At 42.5% G+C, this 18588-nt stretch overlaps 2 protein-coding genes across 2 annotated transcripts; both read left to right on the top strand.

Annotated features, from left to right (window-relative positions):
• The first annotated feature begins 2408 nt into the window (after positions 1 to 2408).
• LOC137124177 (E3 SUMO-protein ligase CBX4-like) lies at positions 2409 to 9165 on the top strand. The gene is made up of 5 exons (XM_067498901.1): positions 2409 to 2745; positions 2946 to 2989; positions 3497 to 3562; positions 5355 to 5421; positions 6392 to 9165. Exons 1-5 carry the CDS (start codon positions 2677 to 2679, stop codon positions 7832 to 7834), a joined length of 1689 nt encoding a protein of 562 aa, XP_067355002.1. The 5' UTR covers positions 2409 to 2676; the 3' UTR covers positions 7835 to 9165.
• A 6026-nt stretch (positions 9166 to 15191) lies between these two features.
• cbx8b (chromobox homolog 8b) lies at positions 15192 to 18588 on the top strand. The gene is made up of 5 exons (XM_067499045.1): positions 15192 to 15380; positions 15519 to 15562; positions 15804 to 15869; positions 15987 to 16053; positions 16997 to 18588. The coding sequence occupies exons 1-5, from the start codon at positions 15312 to 15314 to the stop codon at positions 17852 to 17854; spliced, it is 1104 nt and encodes a 367-aa protein (XP_067355146.1). The 5' UTR covers positions 15192 to 15311; the 3' UTR covers positions 17855 to 18588.

The following is an 18588-nucleotide window of genomic DNA, read 5'->3' on the forward strand; positions in this document are numbered from 1 at the left end:
TGTTTTAGGGTTTGTGTTGTGTTTTTTTATTTTTTTAATGTGATTCCCCGCTTTTTACCAACAACCTCAGTGCTACATTTTACATCGATGTATCATCAAATAACTCGTGCTTTAAATAGCTGGACGCTCCTTCAGAAGCTGATGTTGCGTCCTGCCTTCTGTGGTGCTGCCCAGGTGAAGTTTCTGTGCGCACGCGGTACCATTAACGACACGCGCACGTGCGGCATCACATTCCATCCGCCCTTGGAGCACGTGCCATCATGGTCATATCTAAATATATATTAGTGTGCATACAAGCATGATGTTGTGTTTGGAGGAACGGGCAGGTGACAAACTGATGATGTTCTTGTCATTTGCAAAAAGCTTCCTCCCTTTACAACACCACCCTTCACCAACCCCATCTCCATAGCCTCTAACTGGCGCCCGCGCTTCTTATGCTCGCCCTTAATTTCGGAATGGCGCAGCTGAATTAGCAGACTCGTGTTCATGGCGCTGCGCCCTTGTGCGCGCGTCGGGGCTTCTGCATGATGCAGTGAAGAAGTAATGGAGGCTCTGACGGTCGATGTGCTTAGAAGAGGATGTTTGAAGCAAACACAAAAGGGTAAAAGTGCCACGGTCGTTTGTTTCATGTGATTTTTCGCCGAAGAATTGCGCTCATTGCCTTATAAGGAAAGACAGTCGTGCCTCTCTGCAATAGGTCAGCGCTGCAGCATGCTGAGCCCTGCACTTTAACCCGTTCACTGCTGAATTTTATTTGCTCCAACCGTCTCGAACAATGCAAGAAGGTCGACAAAGACCTTTGGCGTTTTGATAGGAAACACATGTATCGAAAATGCACCTATGCGTTGCATAATAAATAAAAAATTATATAGATTATGGACACATGAGCCAGTTGGCTCTAAACAACTGTCTCTGTGATCTAACCCCATCTCTGTCCTGTTATATCAAAATATCACTTTTAGGTGCAGCATCTCCAGCCAAAACTCAAGGTTCGGTGTCATCTAGTCATCATTTCCTCAATTCAGGTTTGAGCTGGTTTACGGGGGCCTACGTCTTGGCTACACGCACTACGTGCCAAGTGATAGCGGAACCGGTTGGTGCCTGTCCTGTCGGGCTCCGCACTCGGAAATAACCGGCCGAGACGGAGGATGCTGACCTACATCGGCTGAGAGTGATCTGTTAACACCGCGAAAATCCACCAGAAAATCCCCGCGACACGGTGCCATCTGAAATGTCATCTCTTTGTGTGACCTTGACTCATAGGGGATATGAAAATCTATTTACTGTAATGCGCGTAACAGTGGCCGGTCTCTATGCGCAATTTAACTTTACACGGCAATGATTGATGCCGCCTTACATACACACAGATGCTTTCATCCCACGGTTTAAGCGCATGGAATGGGAATTTGTTTCCCTGTTTCACCTGGAGTCACTGTAACCGACGAGGCCTCGTTGTGGTGGCGGCGATAAATCAATGTCAAACAGGCTGTGGCCTTGAAGTAGGCTGGGCCTGTTGTGAGGCTGCAGGTGGAAGAATGCGTTTTGGATGTTGACAGCCTCGCCTTTTTATTTCAAGCAAACCAATATGTATCACGTGTGCGTCTGAAACAGATTCTCAACGTCTCTGTAGAAGGCGCGCACAGCGTGTGTGAGACAGGCCTACGCCACACGAACCAAGAAACTGAAATCACAAAAATCTAACACAAGGCCTTAATTTGCCAAGCTGCTAATTTCGAATTGGCGACATTCGGGCCATCACGGTTCGATATAAATTGCACTTCTCTTTCACAGCACCCTCTTGCAGTTAGATCTCGCTTCACATCCAGAGACATGGGAGGGAGAGATGATGCTTTCAAGGTCTCGTCCTAAGCTCGTACTTTTGTAACCCGTTGTCACGCGTTCAGTTTCCTCAACTTTACTTGGTTGTAGTTGAGCATTTTAAAAGAATATACAGTACAGTGATTAGATCTGTGTAGTCATTTGTGGTGCTGGTTCTTGTACCGCAGAAAGACTGCATATGTCATCTTTCTGCATTAAAAGTCTTAAAAGTGGCTTATAATCTCAGCCAGAAACACAGCACAGTCAAGCACGTGTAGCAAGTGCAGACCCTAACTATACAGAACAATTAGTTAATTGTTTAGGCGCATAAAATGTCAATATTATAACGTAATCCACACTAAGATACAACACAAACTATTACTGTGGTTTCCATACTCCTTAGTAAAAGTCTCAGCTTTGACTTGGTGAATAAAGAAAAGTGTAACTTTTCCTACATCGTGCCAATATTCATTTGTTTGACATTTTTCATAAGCCACCGAAGTCGTGATTACACTTTTTCCGACGGCAACCAAACGCAGCACAGGAACAACACCCTCCCCTATTACCTCCCCCTGTGCTGACGTCACGCCAACGGCTATTTGCATGAAGTGTTTTCTAGCTGCAGCTTCAACTCGCCTGCAGAACGACACTCTCCGAAGGGGCAAAGCGAGGGAAGAGGCGCAGTGAAAACAGGAGGAGGAGGGGGTTTCTTGTGTTTCACATCAGAGGAGCGGAGGAAAAAAAACGGCCTGAAAGCGAGGGCAAGGTGTCGGATACCAAAAGCAGAAGGGGAGAACGAAAAAAAAAAAAAAACACACACACACACACACAGAAGAGCCGCTTCTCCTGTGTCAGAAAATGGAGCTACCCGCCGCTGGAGAGCACGTCTTTGCGGTGGAGAGCATCGAGAAGAAGCGCAGCAGAAAGGTTGGTCACAAGAACACCGAAGGACATTTTTACACACACGCACATGGAAAGGAGGTTGATTCCTCTTTGGCCTTTCATCTTTTTCACAAAGACTCCGTGTTTTGTTTTTTGTTTTTAATGATGTTTCTAACATGACAGTGATATTGCAGAGTGTCTTTTGCTGCCTAAACGCTGATGATTCCGTTTCTCTTCATTCACAGGGGAGGGTCGAGTATCTGGTCAAGTGGCGAGGATGGTCTCCGAAGTAAGTCATTTTCTACAGCATAACAGTAATCTACTCAGTGATAACATAACATTCAAATATACGAGTGTGAGTATTTGCGTCCGCGTGAGCGTGCGCGCACATGGGCGATTGCGCGTTCTTGTTTTGGACTGTTGACGCGTTGGTGTCTCTGATGGACGTTGTTTCGCAATGTATGTAGTCATGTTTAGAAGACATGTCTATAATCGAACCCAGTGTTTAGGAAATGCCCATGTATCTCCAGTTGAGTGGAAGTTCGGCCATCGTGTCCTCCTTCTCTGCACCCGTGCGTAAAAGTTGCACATGACTTATTACGCATGCATCCACAGGGAATGCAACTGCCTTAGCATGTTGTTTACACACGTACATGCCTACAAAGATGAGCTGATTAAAGATTGAATGCGCGCACAAATCACTTGCTGTCCTCAGCCAGTGCTTATTATTGATGCCACCTACCCTCTTTTGACAAGCTAGTGTGTCCTCACTGTTCACTTTCTCCTCTCTGAATAGATACAACACATGGGAACCAGAGGAAAACATTCTGGACCCAAGGCTGCTGGATGCTTTCCAAGACAGGTAAGTTTAGAGTTGTACAAACACAGGATATATCAGACTACATCAGACAGTAACATGAACAAACAGGTTTACAGTTACCATTTCCTACCTTTCCAGTTTTCGACACAGTTGTCAAAATGGATTGTCTGTCACTCATCTACATGTCCAAAGTAGGAACTCTGTAGTGTTTGTAGTCAGGAACTAAGCTTATGTAGTTTCTGGATAAACTCGCAGAAACACATAGTGTGTGAGTCAAAGGTGCAGAAATTCAGTGTTTGGAGGTTTGGATTAGGCTTAACACACGTGTCATCAGAAGGTCAGGTTAGGGTTAATCTCAGGTCAGGGATACCAGGGCAAACAGTGAAACTTTGTCAAGCCCCTACTTTTGGTCACCTGATAGTTGTCAGCATCGGGTTATCATGTTTAGGTTCTCTTTTTGTTCCCCCCCGTAGGGACCAGATGCACCTGTGTCATCTTCCACGGGACATGGCAACCAATTATCTTAGCCAGTAAACTGGTTAATTATGTGAAATGATAAACTTACCAAAATAAAGGTTTAGGTTATTTTTTCAGACTTTACTGTTGGGTGCTAAGCAGTTACAAATCTAAACAGCGTGAAGGCTGGTAAAAAATGCTCTACTTTGAACAATAATTTGCATCCATTTCTGTATGTTTGCTGGAAGCTTAATGTTTACACATCGCACTTAATATGTAAGTTGCACTGGACCATGGTTGGCATCTGAACTACTTAAACACAGAAAGCCTTTCTTCCCTCAGCAGATTCATGTGAGAACAGCCATCTGCACATATATCATTTTGCCCAGTGACAGTCAAATATCCAAATGAAGGATAAATACACAAATACACAAAGTGTATGCAGTGACTGCATGAAAGAAGGACCATTGATTTTTAATTTGCTCATGATGTAGTGGAAAGGCGAGATTAAAGTAAACATGGAACTAAACAGTAACTTAGTAATTCCTATAACTCAGGCTCATGCACTATGTCAACGTTTATACTGGAGAAACTTCCTCACGGTCTCTATTAGTAAAGGACCTTGTGTTCGCATGGTGAAATTAGCTGCTTGGCTAATTGCTAAACAGTCTGTTGAATGACTGACCGGACAGGTCCGTGCAAAGGACAGTGTAACTAAATTTCTAAACTGCATGCCATGTTAAAACTGTCACTGGCTTTTCTCTGAGCCTCCCTCAGCTTTTTGCTTAGAGCAACCTTTCAGACACAGGTCACACGTGAAAGCAAAACATCACCATCACTCTGCGTCTGTTTTTGCAATTACCTCTCTCCCTCTCTCTAAAGGGGGGAGAGATTTTATTGAAACTAATTGCGTGTCTCTCCGGGGAGCCAAATCGTCTGAATGCCAAGCTATGAAAATACACTGAGTCGTCATTGTAATTAGATGTGAGGGGAGAGGGTGGGGGAGGGGACTGACATCACTCCTGTCTGCGGTATTGAGTTACTGCTTTGGAGGGACTTGTATGGAGACTGAGGAAAGCTAAGGAAAGTCAGACAGGGGCCGGCCTTAAGCTTCTACTGTGGATTCAGACATTATACTTAAGTTTCATTTTTTTGTAGCAGTTTATACAAAATACAAAACAATGAAATGTATGCTCCTGTGCTCTGTTGCTGATTAAATTTCACTTTGACAATTTCAACTTCCAAGCTGTAACACAGGCTCAGTGTTTTCTAATTGAGCCTGTGGAGGAAACCCATGACGTTGTGTTGCCATGCAACAATAGGGACTCATCTCTGCGAGATGGTTTCATTGATTGGCTGCTGTTTTCCTCTCTCACAGAGAACGTCAAGAGCAGCTGATGGGATATCGCAAGAGGGGACCAAAGCCCAAGCACCTTCTGGTTCAGGTACGAAAATAAGGATATTTGATACTTCTCTTGATTATACAGACTTTATACAGACAGAAGCATGGAGCAAAACAAATGTATTTCTGGATTTCACTGTATATAAGAACTCAGCAGCATCTTTTCTTAGAACGTCCCTGCCTGAATAACCATGAACTTCAAAGTCCTTACGTCCAGCTTGTAAACCAAAATTGATGTTGCAGATTTGCAGCTTTCAAGCTCGAGTTACAATCATTAGGGTTATTTTGTCGGCCTGAGAAAAACTCCCTACACAGCCACAGTTTGTCACTATTTTTACAGGCTGAATATAATTTGGGGGTTTTCACTTTTAGTTCAATGATTTTTGCAGAAAATCTATTTGTGTGAAGATATTAGATGCATTCAAATTCACCTGGGGCTTAAAGGGACAGTACAGCTGTAGCTAAATGACTGTGAAACGTACATTTAGCGCATCAGTCACTGATCCCAAAGGCCAGGGGAACCCCTCGTAGGATTGTTTTTGTTCTTCTCGGGAGGGTGTTGGTGGTAACACATGAGATAAAGTCAATGATGGGACACAAAGCAGCCAGTGACATTCCTTCAAGCTGAGGTCAGAGCCACAGGAGACACTTTGAAATGTCACTGTGATGGCCCGGGCTGATGGGTGAAAGAGCTGCACACCAACTGTAGGAGGGCTGTGTGAACATGGACCAAGGCCCCTGAAATAAACTCTGCAGTCGTTTAGGCCTCAGAAGAGCCCCTTCACACATTCCAGTTCAGAGTGTCTTTAGAACAAGTCATGGGCCCCAACAAACCATAGCTTTTGTTGTAGCCTGACGCAGACACATGTATAGAGACTGTAGACGGTTGCATCATTAATCAAACTCCCTGCCCAGAGGGTTGCCCCTTCTCACAATACTTGTTTAAGCACAGACATTTTGCTTAATTCATCACATAATTTTATGTTTAATAACACAAACTGCTTGTTTCACAGGTCCCTTCATTTGCCCGGAGATCCAGTATCCTGGCCGATCTCCATGAGGCATCCCTGGACGAGGACAGCTGTCAAAAGACCAGCCCCATACAGATGCTCCGTCCCCAGCCACAACAGTACCAGCTAAACAGCAAGAAGCACCATCAGTACCAGCCGCTGTGCAGGGAGCGTGAGGCCGAGCAGCCGACCAACGGCAAGAAGTTCTACTATCAGCTCAACAGCAAGAAGCATCACCACTACCAGCCGGACCTCAAGGTGCACGAGCCTGTATTCGCCAAACCCAGAGACATCAAAGCCCCAGAGCTGTCTCACAAAGGGTACAACCTACCTGCAGTGCTGCAGCAAAAGTGGGTTAGGGACAAAGAATCAGGCTGTCTGACCAAAGTGAAGGATATCACCATGGAGCTGAAGAAGCTTCCGGCCGACCTCAACGGGCACAAGGAGCTGGAGAAAGTGAAGCCTAAAGAGGATGCTTCACCACAGTCTAATGGTGTCAGCAGCAGCAAGCTAAAGATCGTGAAGAACAAAAACAAGAATGGACGGATTGTTATTGTGATGAGCAAATACATGGACAATGGGATGCAAGCGGCTAAGAATAAAAATGGTGATTCGGAAAGTGCTGACAAGTTGCAGCAGGTGGGTGACAACACCCCTGAGAATCACCTCGAGAAGATGAAGCTTGTCAAGAAGCTCGGTCTCATGAATGGATTTGCAAAAAACCCCAAAGACAAACCAATTTTTCCCGGTTCTGGATTTAAGGGAGACTGTCTCAAAGAAAAGGAACAGTCCCCCAAAATGGAACCAACTGTGACGGACCAGGATAAACATGTCGAGGTCAGGGGTCACGGGCAGCTCACAGCAGATCAGCCTTTACAATTGACAACCAGGCCTAATCTGCTCTCCCTGCCTTTGGATAGTGGAGTTCCTCCTGCTTTGGACAAAAGAGGAAACCAAAGTGGATTTAAAGGACTAAAGCGACACCTCACAGATGCAGAGGAACATGGGAGTAGTAAGAAGTTTTTGAGCTGTCCCATTTTTCCACCTGCCCAAAGCATCAGCATGGACCAAAACGGACACGAGAGTCACGCTGGACTGCAGGACTGTGGGTACACAGATCAAGAGGAACCAATGGACTTGAGTATTGTCAAGTCAAGGCCTAAATCCACAGCTTCCACAGAGATGCACCCTCAACTACACACACACGCTGAAATTCTGACAGAAGCGGAAACACATACACAGACTACAACAGCAATGGACACACAGACTGAAACACAGCCCCAGACCGAAACAGAAAAGACTGCAGACTCAGTGTCTGTTTCGGACAGTGAAAAAAGTAAAGAGGAGACATTTCCCAGCTTCCAGCCGTTCCTTGGAAATATCGTCATCACGGACATCACTACGAACTGCCTCACTGTGACGTTTAAGGAATACGTAACAGTTTAACAGAGCTGGGCACCAGCTGTGTAGCTGTACATAAATGTACATTAGATATATTTGTATTTTCACATTCTTGAATGTACAAATTACTTCTTAATGTTTTCATTTTGTAACGGCCAGATAAAGGAAAAAAAAATGATCCTTTTATTGGATTGTTTGCATACTTCTTCTTGTAAGCGCTTGTTAATATTATTGTTGTTATTTCTTGAGATTTTATCACATGGAGTTATTTCAGCCAGTTCAAACTTATGTGAAAAAGCAGAATTAGATCAAAGTAATGACAGAAATTTAATTGAAGATGCACTTAACGCTTGTAAATACTCTTCACTTTCCGATAGATGTCTTTTGATTTCTACTCTCAACTGTCTACAGATAATGGCAAACAAATGTGGGCTATATGGAAGATTTTGTAAGGTAGAGAAAGTATATTGCATTGTGGTAAATTACACTGTGTCTCTGAGTGAGTGAGTGAGTGTGTGTGTGTGTGTGTGTGTGTGTGTGTGTGTGTGTGTGTGTGTGTGTGTGTGTGTGTGTGTGTGTGTGTGTGTGTGTGTGTGTGTGTAAACAGATGGACAGATCTAAACAAGGATCCATGCTGCTTGACAGATTATGCTATTAGGCATACTCAAACAAGCAGAAAATGAAAAATAAAGCGCCTTTCTGTTAACGTGATTTACACTGTTGAATAGGAAGAGGAGATGGGTTTTAGACATTATTAATGGTTAATGTTTGATATATGCTTATATTCTTTGGTCTCCATCCACAGTGGATTTTTTTTTTGAGTCATGCATCTCAAGATTGAGCACAAGTCACTTCCATGAATACAGTACATAAACAAGCATGTGAGAATATTTATTTGTTATTGAGATTTTTATAAAGATTTTTTTGTTGGCTAGTTTAAATCAGTCACAAACTGGTTAACATTGCCAACTGAGCTGCGTAATCCATGCGATTAATACCACCAGCTGGCTGCTCCACAATTCAACTTTCGCCCATCCTCTGTCACCCTGGCCATGCTCTGACTGATCAGCTTTAAAGAGCCGAAATGCAGGTTTCTATAAGGAAACGTATGATCAAATGTGTCATATTTGGATTACATTTTGTAACAAATAAATAATTGAAAGTATCCTAAAACACATGTTTTCATAATCCGATGTATTCCCACACATGCCTCCTCTCCTTTTATAGTGATTCCCATCATCCAGCACTCTGTGAAGTGCACTCAGTTGCTCTGTGAGAACGTGATCACATGCACTTGTGATGTTTTGTGTGCGGGCTAAATAAAGTGAAGGCTTCCTATGGTACTTTTTTGCAATAATAAAATTGTTTGCAAGTGATCTATGAACTTGTGTGCAATGATTCTATTTAGGTGGTCCCACCCCAGGGACTCATTCACTTCTCTCTCTCTCTCTCTCTCTCTCTCTCTCCCCATATATATATATATGTGTGTGTGTCTGTGCGCGCGTGTGTAAATAGCTCACATTTGAAGTTGTCCTACCTGTCCCTCTTTCTCTCTGTGTGTGTGTATGTGTAAGCTATGGGCGAAAGGATTATTACATTATTATTACATTATTTTCAGATGGCCATCATCAGCTTAACCCTACATGCTGTCTGAACCCACCTTGTGCGCCTATGGGCCTCCGGCTCATGCCATGTAGCTGCATATGGAAACCAGTGGCTTTAAATGTATTTCTCAACAAATTCAACTCAAAACATTTAAGCTAAGTTTCATACCTGTGTCTGCGATTCAATTTCTGGTGATTTGGTAAAACATCGCAGGTCCGTGATACCTTAGCCGAGTTGACCATTCAAGAAACCCCTAATAAAGATGAATAACTTTTCTTAATTGCTGCTCATTAAATCATAAACATACAAATATGTATCCACCAGGATTTGCTTTGGCTTTAGATGTGTCTTTGAAGAGCATTTTAGTGCTTTAAGGCTCATAACTCTGACCTGAACAGGTGTTCCTGTCAGATGTTTCCTGAAGAAACCCTCCCGTCTTGCTGAGACACTCAGCAGGAGGTAACGGATTTCTTCGCTTGACCCACACGTTCAGTTTAACGACCATACATGGTTAATATTTCCATGTTTCCACGGTTTCCTATTGCTTTCATTTCGGCCATGCATACAGTGACACAGCCAGCTGCTGTTCTTTTAAAGGACTGAAGGGCACATTAAAGGGGATCTGTGCGCAGGAGCTCGATCATTAGGATTTATAAACCTCCCAAAATAGAGGTTTTGCTCTTATTGTCTGTTACAGAGGCAACTGATGGATACCCGCCGTGCACACGAGAAGTGTGTAATTCCACGGCGGTAATGATAAGAGACCATTTTCTCCGCTGCAGTCCGCCAATCAAGCCGCTCTCTGTGCGCGCGTTAACGTGAGCAGTGTCAGAGAAAATGGCTGTCTCCTCTTCACTCCATCCACTTTCTTCTCTATCGAGTCTCCCTGCAGCAGCAGTAGCTGCTACTGTTGCTGCAGCCCACAAGTAGTATGATCAGTATTTCTACAAACAAGCTACTGCGGGAAATTCCCCGCAGGATTTATAAGGATTTTATATTAATATTTCCTCTACCTATAGATATAGTTTGTTACCACGAAGGCGACACTCTGCCAGACTTCCAACATGCTGGTTATGTAAGCCCTGAAATAAAACAAGAACTGTATAAAATTGTGTAAGAACTAGTGCTGTCCGTGTTCCACCCTTTTCCTTTTCCTTTTCTAACTGCCACTGAATTAGTGCCTGCGTGACTGACTTGGGCCTAAATGTTCTGAGACACATGGATTTGAGGGATAAAACCCATAAATGTCTGCTGGTGTTTTCCAAAATCTCCTATCAGTGGAGTCTTTTATTATTAGATGTGTGGCTTTTTGTCAGGGGCCATATGTACATTCAGAATCAAACATGTAATCCACAGTCTCCTTCTGCAGCAGGCCTATAGTTTTTTTCCCTAAACACGTGCACAGAAAGGGGACAAAGTGCACGCATTGCAGATCTTAACTGTCATAACACATTTCTTAAAGAAGCAGCACCAGCTAAAGGTCAGAGGCCTAAATGCAACGTTTGCAAACTGCCCACAAGTACGTTTTATTTAATTAGAAGCGGGAGGTGGCGTCCTTTTCTGTTTAACCCGTGAGTTACAGAACAAATCAATCTGCACAAGATCTCTGTCACAAAATAGGCTCACACTTTGAAACCTATAGGTAATTCTAGCAAGTCCATGAACAAGCTGATTATTTGGGCACAATTAATACACCGCTTTGCAAAAACGCATTTCCCTCTGTGGCTTCGGCAGAGGTACTTATACTTCACATTTATGCTCCACTACACTCCAGAGGGAAATGTTTTTATTGCCCCACTACATTTATTTTATTTTAAAGTTTCTGTTACTTAGCAGATGCAGACAGAAAATTTGATCAGCTGAATGACTGGTGACTGAGAACCACTCAGTGCATCATCTTTACCTGCTGCTACCTGTCTACACCAAGTCTCTATAGAAACACAGATCTCCATTCATTCCTGGAAAATTTACTTAGCTTCTCTTTTTTGCCAAACAAATTTAGATAACGTATGCGCTTAAAATTCATCGTTGTCTTGGTGGAGTAGTTGTACTGTTTTAAGCCATTTTTAGAGCATGTGTTCCAACTCGAATACAGTGGTACTTGTTGTGGAGTACTATTCCATTATGAGTATTGGATTTGTGTACTTTTACCACCTTTGGTGTTGAGCCTCGTTAATGTTCATGCTGTTCGGCTAATTAATTATAATAAGACATAGAAACAGCTGAACACAAGCATCAGGCACAGTGCGTATATATGCCCGAGTGTTCCATCCAGTTTACTGAGAAACAAAGTGAGTAAACGAAAGTATCCAGCGGTGACTGCTGCATTGCTGATGACTCAGTCGCCAGGGTTCTGCAGCTGTGAAGACACCAGTATATTCTTCCATCGACATACACGTGCATCCATGTGCAAACTGACAAACCGCAGCGTGCGCGCCGCTCCACTGTTCGTTTGATCCAGTGCATTCCAACCGTTCCACACTGTCCTTAGTGTCTGCGGCGATTGGAATTTGATGTCTAGTATCTCACACGGACGTTTCTCGGGCGTGGTAAGGGTGGGTTGAAGGAAATAAATGCCCGTGTGAGACCGATTGCATATAAACGAGGCTACCTGTGACGGAAACCTGAAGCTGTCCTGTCTCGCCATTCTACGCGTGGTGCTAATAAGTGAAATAAATGAAACTTTACAGTGGACACTGGCAGGAATGGTTGCTAGGGAAAGTCTCCAGTGAAGAATAGGGGGATCAATTTATGATTTTGATATTAGTTGTTTTATATCACCTGCAATAATTCAATCTATTCTTAACTAGCACAAAGACTGTTTTAACCTCTCCCTCTGTCCATTTTAAGGCATTTTCCATATTTTGTGGTGTGGCCGGGGCTTCCCGTTTGTGCGCGCACCAGGAACCAGCGTCTTGCCCAGATACAAGCCAACCAATAGTGTTTTAACGGCGGCAGCACTGCTGCACTGCAGGCGCGCCGAGACCAATCGCATCCAGAGTCTGAAGGAGCGCCCATCTTCTCTGTCTGTCTGCTGGAAAAATGGCGAGGAAAAGCCTGGAAAAATCAAAGGTGGACAATTCATAATTTCCTCAGACGGACGCGCTCGTTCATTAAGAAATAAATAGGCCCCTAAGCTTCTGAAAGCAGCGCTTTGCTTCGTTCCTTTAAATGTTTGTGATATCCAGTGACATTTATCATGTAACACCTTACAATTGTTCTGTAACGATCAACATTTATCAAATAAGTTGCCTATACCTTCTAAAACAAAGTGTTTGGTAAGAAGAGTTTGCACCCCGCATTTCCTTCTAAAGGCTAAACTAAATCTCTGAAACTGAGCGAAATCAATAGACTGTGTTATCCATTAGTTCAGTCTTTAAACGCGCACAGTGTGATGACAGGAGACACTGTCTGTCACTGATCCAAACGCACAATCCAGTATTCATGTCAACCTGCAGGAGTTTCAATGTAATCACCAGACAGAAACGACCGTCTACACATATAAAACTAACTTTAGTTTGGGGATCAAACCTTTCTGTGCACGCAGCAGCTAATTAAAACAAGCGGTCCGTGATTGGCTAGAGTGTGCACAGAACCACCTTTTACTAGATGGATAACAAAGATGTAGTTGACAATGAAAATCACTTGTAAAACAATATGAATTATCATGGATTCATTTTTTTTCTTAATATCTAGGTTCGGTTTAATTTAAAAAAAAACTATGGTTTATTACATCTCTAGTTTCATCTGCGGGAAATTAATTATTTAAAATTAATGTTTCCTGATCCTCTTGACCAACTCAAGATTACCCAGTTACACATCGCTCTGGTTGGTAAAGCCGACAGGAGAAATTGTCATTTTAGGCAGCTACATTTATGTTTTTATGTGTTGTTGAATTATTACACTTATCTGATGAGGTCTCGCGCATATTTTTTTCCTGAAGAAACTGTCATTTGACGTGTCATATAAAGCCTATAAAATCTAAAACTTACTCAACATTCGTTGCTAGTCATCCAGCCTAATAAAAAAAATAAAATAAAATAATAACAATATTAAATGAAGCTACAATCTCTGCCCTTCATTGTCCACAGTAGACTAATATTTCCGAACAATAAAATACGGAAAATATCTGAGTCCAGATAATTGTAGAACAACTATTCTCTAGCCTATTTTATTTTGGACAACCATGAGACTCGGTTACCAAAACATAAAACACAAGAGAAATCACACTGCATAAATAATTCGCTTAGATATTAGTTGGTTTATTTTCAGTTTTCCTCGTTGAATTTATTTGAAGTTAGTAAATTAATGAAGCAAATAAGCAAATCATTTAATGTATAACAAATAGGAATGTTGATCCTTCAAGACAGTGAAACGATTAGAACTTACAGACATTTTTTCTGCACACATATTTGGTAAATAGGCTACTTTACAAATTATTTAACAAATACATCGATTTAAGTAATTCGACTTTCTTTTCATTTTTGTATTAATTTTGGTGACCTTGAAGAAAAAACTGAATTTTCTGGGCTATAATATTTATACAGATTACTAAGCCTTTAGCGTATTTTTATTCTGCAAATTTTATTCTTTATCATTTATAATTTTAACTGACCGCATGGGTCTGTGGGTTGAAATCACAGTGAGCGGACTCCTGAGTTGTGGTCGCTGCGATTGTTTCCCCCCCCCCCCCCCCCAAAGAAAAAGAGCAGGATTTAAAAATGAATGTTTGTTCTCTTTAAATAAATATAGCTAGATCCTAGATTTTAAGCAACCAAAATTAAATAATGTAATAAAATTCCAAAGCTATTATTTGCGCCTTTATAGATAAGGTATGTAACACAAACACTGAAATTGTAAGTATTCATGTTTCTACCGGTTCAGAACTCACACCGCAGCCTTTTGTCATGATTTGCAGAAGGATGAATCAAAGATGGACAATTTTTTCGGAGCCTCGCCACAGTGTCGAGAAATATGAATAATGTGAAAATCCTTACTGCCCGTCGCCCTAAGATCAGTTGGTCGTTCTCGAGCTCTGTCATTTCTAACGTTTTTATTTATTTGTTAAATGTTTTTCTTTTTTTTTAAATATTATTATTTAACCCACATCTCAGTTTAAAGTGGAAGAATGGTCCTTGATTTACATGCGCTTGTCAGTGCGGGTATAGGTAGCAATGCTCCATTAGAGAGGACAGCAAATAAATCAAATTCAGCTTTCCCTTCAAAATTATCCTACAAGAGGTCTTTAGGGGGAATAACATAAATAGTCTTGACATGGCCTCATAGAAATAGCACAGATTCCTCTCTGTGTTTGGCCTGACACAAGGACAAGGACGAACAAAATGTATCAGTAACGAGACAAGCGCCGCTTGTGAGTTTAATCACTAATAAAATAACCTCCGCCATGCGCCTTTACAGCAGCTGATAAATACACTGCTGGATAGACTAAACAAAAATGAGGGATGTCTCATTTGTTTCTGGCGCTGTCGCATATACCAAGGGCGGATTGTTATTTCCTAGTTTGTCTATTCGCAACGCGTCTCTGTCAAATGTGTTAATCTAGACTACCTTTGATGCCACGTGCAGTTATCAAGATCTCACAACTTGCGCGAAATGATTCACCCGCCGCGCGGGGAAAAAGCCACCATTTTCCCCCCCAAAAGAATTCGCACAGGCGCACGCTCCTCCCCTCACTTAGCAACCCGAGCACGTAGCAACGGCTGGACCAATGGGTGCTCTCATAGAGGTTCCACCGACTGCGGTTCCTTAGCAACGCTGTAAAAATTGCGCTGACGTCCATTCTGTTCGGGAGTATTATGGTCTGTCGGGAATTCAGAGTGGCTGGGACTGGAGAAAAATATCTGCTCTGCTAACGTTACCGTCCACCAAGCTAACGGTAGGCAGCACTGGAGTAAACATGGAGCTGTCGGCCGTCGGGGAGAGGGTGTTTGCTGCCGAGTCTATCATCAAACGGAGGATAAGAAAGGTAGGCGTGAGCTGGAACATGTCCTTTTGCTTCCAGAGCGTTCAGCGTTGTGTTAGTGCAGCAGCACTCTCGTAGTAAGGGTTACAGTTGCTGTGCACGCTAACGAAGTCATTTCTGTTTGTTTCTGATGGCATGCAGGGTCGGATTGAGTACCTTGTGAAATGGAAGGGTTGGTCACCCAAGTAAGTCCTGTTACGTTGTGTCTCTTGCATGTTTTCAGCCCACGGGTGTAGTGTCTGTACAGTGTCGGTTGTGGCTGTCGTTAGCTCGCCAAAGCTAGCGAAACAACCGGATTAAAACTGAGGTGTACAGCAGGATGGAGATTTTAGCTTTCAGGCTAACGCTGTGGCCATCCACATAGCGTGTGTCAGCGCTCGCTTCCTCAATCTGTCTTAATGGTTTTTTTTTTTTTTTAATATGCAGATACAGCACTTGGGAACCGGAGGAAAATATCTTGGACACCCGTCTGCTTGCCGCTTTTGAACAGAGGTAAGACATCTGGACTGGCCGTGAACGTTATAACATGTCCAATAAATATATGGTATCGTCGGCGCACTTTGCTCCCGTGACACTCAAAATGGGTGTCTGTTGCTGTGTTTCTCCCAGGGAGCGTGAACGGGAGCTGTACGGGCCCAAAAAGAGAGGACCCAAGCCCAAGACCTTCCTGCTCAAGGTAAACGTAGCGGCGTTTTTTTTTTTTTTTTAGCAATTCGTTCGTTTTCTAGGCTAATGAATTGCACTTCTAGCGCGACAGTTAGCAATCGCGTCAATTTCCTGTGAATGGTTTGTCGAATTCGAGCACTTCTTGAAATAGTTCGGCCCCATCTTTTTTTTTTTTTTTTCTTCAGCTGAAGGCGGCACGGATGGTTTTCTAATGTTTTCTAATGTTGAAAACACTGCACTAACATGCCTGTGCTCAGTTTGTGGGGCTGTGACGGGGATCTGATCGCATACTGAAGAGTATTTTGGAAACAACCCGCTGCCCATAAAGTGTCGCTTAAGTCATCGATCTCCTTGAAAAATCGTTTTATTTACGTCAGCTGCAACAGTGTTGTTGTCTGTACTGTGGATGCATTTGAGAAAAGCCTTATAGCTTGATTCCGTCACACTGTGAAAACTTAGAAAACGGATTCGACAGTTGATCATTAGTTAAAACACCAGAATCTCGATTGACAGGACTGTTGTTAAAAAGGAGCTGTGCAATTTCACTGCTGAAGAAATTGTTTGAAGTGGTTGTTTGTTTGCAACCGCATTCAGCTAAATGTTCTACTTTCCAAAGTGCGAAGGGGCAGTTATTGCAACATGCAAACGTCCTCTTCAATAACATTTAATTTACACGTCTTTAGTGTGACTTTTCAAATAATAAATTAAATGATGAAACGATACAAGTAGCTGCTTCAGTTTCCTTTCTGCATCAGTCCTGTTGTTTCTGCTGGTTCACTGTTTAATGGTCACTTTAAAATACTGGTGGTGAAAAGGGCTTGTTGTAAAAAAAAAAAACAAAAAAAAAAAGTAAATATATACATATTGGTTTTTTTATTTATATATATATTCATGTAAAGGGGAAATTTTAGGCATTTCAAATAATATGACTTCATTTGTTTTTTTTATTAAAGGCACAGGCAAAAGTTAAAGGGAAGGCCTATGATTTTAGGAGTGAGGCAGCTCGAGGGATTCACATCACCTACCCTACTCCAGAGCCGGTTGTCACCCCCAGGGCTAGAGAGGGCCTGAGAGCGGTTGTTCCCACCATCTTCCCACCCAGCACAGTTAACCGTGGGGAAAGCGTGCGTGTCCGGCCCCCAGAACTTAGCTCCCGTGACCACCATCAACCTTCTCTACAACAAAGCAGTCCCGATGGACTTCTACACGTACCCAAAAAAAGAGGCCCAAAGCCTAAGCCTCGCTTCAGCCCTATTGTCTCTGAACCCCACAAGAGAAAAGCTGAGGAGCAGTTGTGCCACATCCCTCACAATCTGGCCAAGTTCCAAGGAGAGGAAGAAATGAGGCTAGTCAAAGTTGGTCACAGACATCCAAAAAACCACAGTCGCAGCCATAAACACCACCATCACCACCACCACAGCCTCCATCACCATCACACACACAGCCGAGGATTCTCCAGTGGAAGCTCCTACAAGCTCCACTCAGACCGCAGCCTGTATCCAAACAGGATGGACACTGACTTACACAGGACTAAAGATGGCTCCAGCTACCTGGCACCTGCACCGTTCATGCACCAAACGAAACTATGTCAGAGCCTCAGTCACACCACCGAGCTTCCTCAGATGGAAAAACCTTACTTCCTAGACAGGCCCTCCCCGACCAGGCTCGATGACGACTTGGATGAAGTGACGTGGAGGCCCTCTTTGGGTAACGTGGAAAAGATCCTGGTGACGGACGTGACCACCAACTTTCTGACCGTCACCATCAAGGAGAGCAGCACTGCTAAGGGCTTCTTTAAAGACAAGAGATGATAGCTTGACAGCATTCTTCATGCCACTTTTTGTTTTCTCTGACTTTGTTTTAACAGACCTGTTCTGAAGTTATAGAACATAGTGTAATTATTAAGCAAAGCTGTTTTTGTATGTAAATGTATAAAGGCAAATTACATAATGTGCATATGTATATATTATAAAGTTGGACATCTATTTAATGTATTGACCAAATCAAATGAAGTCCATTTTATATCAAGCACTGGTTAACATGAATGAGTTGCATGTTTCCTTTGCAGCAGCTGGCTACATTGTGTACACAGCCTAATGAATTTTACTATTTTGCAAATACAGCTAACTAGAATGTATTTTTTCACGCTTTTATCTTCCAGCTTCCAGATCCTAATTGCAAGAAATTAGGTTTTGAAATTAGATTCAGTTTGAGGTTTTTTCTCTAATTTCAATTGATTTAACTGAAGATACCCTGATCAATTCAAAAGGGTTAAAAAAACAAACAAAAAAAAAAACCTCAAGCACTTTGAATTAAAAAGTATTAATCAGTTGTGTTGTGTTTAACGATGAATGACTTGGAGTCAACATTAGTTACTGTAAGCTAAAATAATTAATTCAACACGGACACGAACTGTTTTTCCCAAGACGCATTAACATAGCCTATATTTTACATTTTCATAGAAGGCGTTCATGAAGCTTCCATGTAACAAGGTTTATGTCAAAAGGCTTTTTAGACGTTTTTCAATAAACATTTTTTTCCATTT

This window comes from Channa argus, chromosome 3 (genome assembly GCF_033026475.1).
Source record: "Channa argus isolate prfri chromosome 3, Channa argus male v1.0, whole genome shotgun sequence".
Taxonomy (NCBI): Eukaryota; Metazoa; Chordata; class Actinopteri; order Anabantiformes; family Channidae; genus Channa; species Channa argus.